General features: G+C 56.2%; 1 protein-coding gene across 1 annotated transcript; it reads left to right on the forward strand.

Moving 5' to 3' along the window:
- Positions 1-240: 240 nt before the first annotated feature.
- On the forward strand, positions 241-4,398 carry TRIM56 (tripartite motif containing 56). Its single transcript, XM_011960023.1, has 3 exons — positions 241-773; positions 927-4,049; positions 4,204-4,398. The coding sequence occupies exon 2, from the start codon at positions 928-930 to the stop codon at positions 3,193-3,195; it is 2,268 nt and encodes a 755-aa protein (XP_011815413.1). The 5' UTR covers positions 241-773; position 927; the 3' UTR covers positions 3,196-4,049; positions 4,204-4,398.
- Positions 4,399-6,242: the final 1,844 nt, after the last annotated feature.

Below are 6,242 nucleotides of genomic sequence, written 5' to 3' on the forward strand. Positions count from 1 at the left end.
ACAAAAAGTGATAATTTTTAAAAAATGGCCTAGGTGCCTGGGCGTGGTGACTCACGCCTATAATCCCAGCACTTTGGGAGACCGAGGAGGGCGGATCGCCTGAGGTCAGGAGTTCAGGACCAGCCTGGCCAATAGAGCAAAACTCCGTTTCTACTAAACATACAAAAATTAGCCAGGCATGATGGTGCGCACCTGTAATCACAGCTACTTGGGAGGCTGTGATGGGAGAATCGCTTGAACCTGGCAGGTGGAGGTTGCAGTGAGCCAAGATTGCACCACTGCACTCCAGCCTGGGTGACAGAGGGTGACCCTATTGCTAAAAAGTAAAATAAAATAAAATAAAAAGAAGGCAGGTGTATGGGGCTTGGAGGATTAAAGCCCCCTAAACTACTGCAAGATCCTATCCTAACTGGCAGGACCTAGGCATCTCTGCCCACTGGGATCCCCATCTGTGTCCTTACTGCCTGCCCCTCGCACCCTGGCACCCCATACAGCAGGACCCCGGTACCTGTGCACACAGGAGGGCTTGTACCACATTTGCCACAAGGCCTGTGAACTGGGAACGCTGAGGATTCGATTATTAGCTAAGGCCAGGGACTCCTGGTCTTGTCATTTCTCGCAGGTCTGATCCAACAAGCAGCACTGACATTTTTACGTTTGCTGGATGTACACACGGAAGTGGAGGAAGAGGAGAAGGAGGAGGATAGCTCCTTCACTCAGGAGCAAGTGGCCCAAGTCCTCAGAAGACTAGAAGGAAGTTCCTGGCCATTCAGGTGAGACCTTAGGTTCCTTCCCGGCCATTTGGGTCAGCCCCTAGCCCTGGGGATCCCGTGGGGCTTGAGGACGGTGAGGGGGCGGGGTAGAAGCTAGATGGTGAGCTGGTGAAGGTGCGTTCTCAACTCTGATCCTGATGCCTCTGCCTGCAGCATGGTTTCCCATGGGTCCTCGCCCTCCCTCCTAGAGGCCCTGAGCAGCGACTTTCTGGCCTGTAAAATCTGCCTGGAGCAGCTGCAGGCACCCAAGACACTGCCCTGCCTGCATACCTACTGCCAGGACTGCCTGGGCCAGCTGGCCGATGGCAGCCACATCCGCTGCCCCGAGTGTCGCGAGACTGTGCCCGTGCCACCTGAGGGTGTGGCCGCCTTCAAGACCAACTTCTTCGTCAATGGGCTGCTGGACCTGGTGAAGGCCCGAGCCTGTGGAGACCTGCGTGCCGGGAAGCCAGCCTGTGCCCTGTGTCCCCTGGTGGGTGGCACCAGCGCCGGGGGGCCAGCCACAGCCCGGTGCCTGGACTGTGCCGACGACTTGTGCCAGGCCTGTGCCGACGGGCACCGCTGCACCCGCCAGACCCACACCCACCGCGTGGTGGACCTGGTGGGCTACAGGGCGGGATGGTATGATGAGGAGGCCCGGGAGCGCCAGGCGGCCCAGTGTCCCCAGCACCCCGGGGAGGCACTGCGCTTCCTGTGCCAGCCCTGCTCACAGTTGCTGTGCAGAGAGTGCCGCCTAGACCCCCACCTGGACCACCCCTGCCTACCTCTGGCCGAGGCTGTGCGTGCCCGGAGGCCGGGCCTGGAGGAGCTGCTGGCCGGTGTGGACAGTAACCTGGTGGAGCTGGAGGCGGCGCGGAGGATGGAGAAGGAGGCGCTGGCCCGGCTGCGGGAGCAGGCGGCCCGGGTGGGGACACAGGTGGAGGAGGCGGCTGAGGGCGTCCTCCGGGCCCTGCTGGCCCAGAAGCAGGAGGTGCTGCGGCAGCTACGAGCCCACGTGGAGGCTGCTGAAGAGGCTGCTCGGGAGAGGCTGGCGGAGCTCGAGGGCCGTGAGCAGGTGGCCAGGGCGGCGGCTGCCTTCGCCCGCCGGGTACTCAGCCTGGGGCGAGAGGCTGAGATCCTCTCCCTGGAAGGGGCGATTGCGCAGCGGCTCCGGCAGCTGCAGGACTGCCCCTGGGCACCGGGGCCGGCCCCCTGCCTGCTCCCGCAGCTGGAGCTCCATCCTGGGCTGCTGGACAAGAACTGCCACCTGCTTCAGCTGTCCTTTGAGGAGCAGCAGCCCCAGAAGGATGGTGGGAAAGACGGAGCTGGTACCCAGGGAGGTGAGGAGAGCCAGAGCAGGAGAGAGGATGCACCGAAGATGGAGAGACAAGGTGGGGTCCAACCCCAGGCCAGAGATGGAGCCCAGACCCCAAAAGAGGAAAAAGCCCAGACAACCCGAGAAGACGGAGTCCAGACCTTGGAGGAGGACAGGGCCCAGATACCCCACGAGGATGGAGGACCCCAGCCCCACAGGGGTGGCAGACCAAACAAGAAGAAAAAGTTCAAAGGCAGGCTCAAGTCAATTTCCCGGGAGCCCAGCCCAGCCCTGGGCCCGAACCTGGACGGCTCTGGCCTCCTCCCCAGACCCATCTTTTCCTGCAGTTTCCCCACGCGGATGCCTGGGGACAAGCGGTCCCCCCGGATCACTGGGCTGTGTCCCTTCGGCCCCCGGGAGATCCTGGTGGCGGATGAGCAGAATCGGGCGCTGAAATGCTTCTCCCTCAACGGCGACTACAAGGGCACCGTGCCAGTCCCTGAGGGCTGTTCCCCTTGCAGCGTGGCCGCCCTGCAGAGCGCCGTGGCCTTCTCCGCTGGTGCACGGCTCTATCTCATCAGCCCCGACGGCGAGGTGCAGTGGCGCCGGGCCCTGAGCCTCTCCCAGGCCAGCCACGCAGTGGCGGCGCTGCCAAGCGGGGACCGCGTGGCTGTCAGCGTGGCGGGCCACGTGGAGGTGTACAATATGGAAGGCAGCCTGGCCACCCGGTTCATTCCTGGGGGCAAGGCCAGCCGGGGCCTGCGGGCACTGGTGTTTCTGACCACCAGCCCCCAGGGGCATTTCGTGGGGTCGGATTGGCAGCAGAATAGTGTGGTAATTTGTGATGGGCTGGGCCAGGTGGTTGGGGAGTACAAGGGGCCAGGCCTGCATGGCTGCCAGCCGGGCTCCGTGTCTGTGGATAAGAAGGGCTACATCTTCCTGACCCTTCGAGAAGTCAACAAGGTGGTGATCCTGGACCCGAAGGGGTCCCTCCTTGGAGACTTCCTGACAGCCTACCACGGCCTGGAAAAGCCCCGGGTTACCACCATGGTGGATGGCAGGTACCTGGTTGTGTCCCTCAGTAACGGGACCATCCACGTCTTTCGGGTCCGTTCTCCGGACAGTTAAAGGGGCTATGACTAGGGTGGGAGGGAGTGGGGAGGAAGAGGGCAGGAAGGAGGCAGAGCTGTCCATGGGAGGTGGCGGCCGAGGACATTTTCCTGAAGGGCAGGGGTTGGCAACTTCGCAACATGGAGTGCCAAGCTGCTAACCCGTCCTCTAGTGTATGAGAATAGGGACCAAGGGTGGTGGCGTGACCGTAACTCTCAGAAGCAGAGGAGGCAAGTGGGTGGTGGGGGATGCTGGGGGTTCACCTGCCTCTTGCTTTTTGTGGGTGGCTGCTGCCACCACCACCGCTGCTATATAGTTTAGGTTTCTGAGGATTGTGAGCCTGTCCTGATTTGCTTTCTTCAAAACCATTCCTGATAGAGTAGCTGAGGGCGAGTCTTGGGGCAAATAAGGGCCCAGGGTGGGTCAGGCATGTGCATTGTGGAACAGAGCTGAGACCCTGGCCCCCCTCGGACTGGCACAGGGTCCTACAGAGTCAGAGGAGGCCTGAGATTTCAAATGGGCAGTAAATGGCCTCTTCTGCCAGCCACAGGCAGGAAGCTCCTGTAACCACGGCATCCACCAGTGGCAGTACAGGGTGGGCTTGCAGGAGGGCTGCAAGTGCAGACAGCAGCTGGGGCCAAAGAGGTATTAGGCTGAAAGGCTGCGAAGAGAATAGGCTACTGGAAAACCAAAGCCGGCAGAATTAATGTCCAAAAATCCATGTTCTCCATTGCTTCTCAGCCTTTGGCTAAGATTAAATATTAAAAAAAAAAAAAAAAAATTGACTCTGCCAGGCGCGGTGGCTCATGCCTGTAATCCCAGCACTTTGGGAGGCTGTGGCAGCAGGATTGCTTGAGGCCAGGAGGCTGTGCGTGCCCGGAGGCTGGGCCTGGAGGAGCTGCTGGCCGGTGTGGACAGTAACCTGGTGGAGCTGGAGGCGGCGCAGAGGATGGAGAAGGAGCCCCACCCGGGCCACCTGCTCATGGCCCTCGAGCTCCGCCAGCCTCTCCCGAGCAGCCTCTTCAGCAGCCTGGGTGACATAGTGAGACCCCCTCTCTACAAAAGATTAAAAATTAGCTGCGTGTAGTAGCATATGCCTGTCAACCTAGCTACTCAGGAGGCTGAGGTGGGAGGATCCCTTCAGCCCAGGAGTTTGAGGCTGCAGTAAGTTATGATCACACCGCTGCGTTCCAGACCCTGTCTCGAAAAAAAAAAAAAACACACACACACCCACACACAGAAACAACAGAAAAAGCAGGTTTTTCTGAGAAGTGTGATCAAGTGTGAAAAAAGCTAAGCTAAGATCAAGTGTGAAAAAAATGAAAAAAAAAAAACAAGTTCTAAGTATCAGAGCAGGGGAGCTCTCCATGCAGCCGCGGAGCCAGTCTGAGGGAAGAGGTACACAAGATAGAAAAATCTCTAGGCTCCAACACTTCTGTTTCAGTGCCTTTCCATTTCCCGGAGGCTATGTGTTGCCTTCTCTTCATTTTCCAGCAAAATTCCTTTTGAGATGTGTTGGCCTTCACTTGGCTGAACTAGGGGGTGAAGGAAGTTGTCCTCTGGGCCGCTGTTGCTGGGGAAACAGCTAAACCCTGCAGGCCAAGGGGAACTTGGGGGTGCGAAGAAAACCTGGAAGGTGCAGTAGGGCTGCGATGAATAGAGGCATCAAACTAGAAGGGAGGAACCTGTCGGAGGTGGGCTGTGACCACCGGACCTTTTCATAAGTAGTGGCAGTGGTGGAATCGAGGAGGCAAGTAGGCTTGGAGAATGTTTTTAGCCAGGGGGTGCTGAGAGATGGCAGAAGGGGGTCTTAACGTAGGGACTGTGGACAGTAGGGCATTTGTGGGAAGCAGAGGAATTTTGGACAAGTCCAGATGGAACGCGCAGGGCATGGGTAGAGGGAAAAGAAAATCCCTTTCCGGGAAAACCATTTCTTGTTTTTTGAAACAGTGGGAGACATCATCAAAGTCTGGGCGGGCACATTCAATTACCTAAAAATTACAAAGGTAGGCACAGCAAAGAATAATGAAGATTATAAGAAAACCAAGGGCCAGGTGCAGTGGCTCATGCCTGTAATCCCAGCACTCTGGGAGGCTGGGGTGGGTGGATCACCCGAGGTCAGGAGTTCAAGACCAGCCTGGCCAACATGGAGAAACCCCATCTCTACTAAAAATACAAAAATTAGCTAGGCGTGGGAGTGGGTGCCTGTAATCCCAGCTACTTGGGAGGCTGAGGCAGGAGAATCATTTGAACCTAGGAAGCAGAGGTTGCAGTGAGCTAAGGTTGTACCATTGCACTCCAGCCTGGGTAACAAGAATGAAACTCTGTCTCAAAAAAAAAAAAAAAAAGAAGAAGAAGAAAGAGAGAGAGAGAGAAAGAAAGAAAGAAAAAGAATGAAAGAAAACCAAGAAGCTGGGAAAACCGTGTAGATTTGATTGACGAGGATAAGCTTGGTCTGTAATACATGCGGTGACTAGAACAGTATTTGGTCAAAGAACCACGTAAGCTCTGCACCCTGGAGGAAATGTATGAAGGCAAGGATTAGTAAAATGAAAAATAATAATAACTTGAAAAAAAAAGGCCCAACGCAGTGGCTCACTCCTGTAATCCCAGCACTTTGGGAGGCTGAGGTGGGTGGATCACCTGAGGTCGGGAGTTCGAGACTAGCCTGGCCACTATGGTGAAACCCCATCTGTACTAAAAATACAAAAATGAGCCAGGCATAGTGGCACATGCCTGTAATCCCAGCTACTGAGGAGGCTGAGGCAGGAGAATCACTTGAACGCGGGAGGCAGAGGTTGCAGTGAGCCAAGATCGCACCATTGCACTCCAGCCTGGGTGTCACAGTGAGACTCCATCTCAAAAAAATAATAAATTAATAATTAAATGCGCTTGCGTTGGTCAAAAATAAATGTTAAAAATATTTTGTGGAGAAATAGACTCCTGGCACTATAAAAATGATGCTTCCTGGAGAATAATTTGGCAAGACTTTGCAAGAATGACAAAAATGATTTAAGAATAGGTTGTCTCACTTTGGGGAATACATTCCGGGAAAGTAATGTAAG

The sequence above is a fragment of the Colobus angolensis genome, unplaced genomic scaffold (assembly GCF_000951035.1).
Source record: "Colobus angolensis palliatus isolate OR3802 unplaced genomic scaffold, Cang.pa_1.0 Scaffold500, whole genome shotgun sequence".
NCBI lineage: Eukaryota > Metazoa > Chordata > Mammalia > Primates > Cercopithecidae > Colobus > Colobus angolensis.

Bases quoted from the DNA above. Each gene is read 5' to 3' on its own strand.
- TRIM56 (XM_011960023.1), top strand. From the start codon at position 928: ATGGTTTCCCATGGGTCCTCGCCCTCCCTCCTAGAGGCCCTGAGCAGC.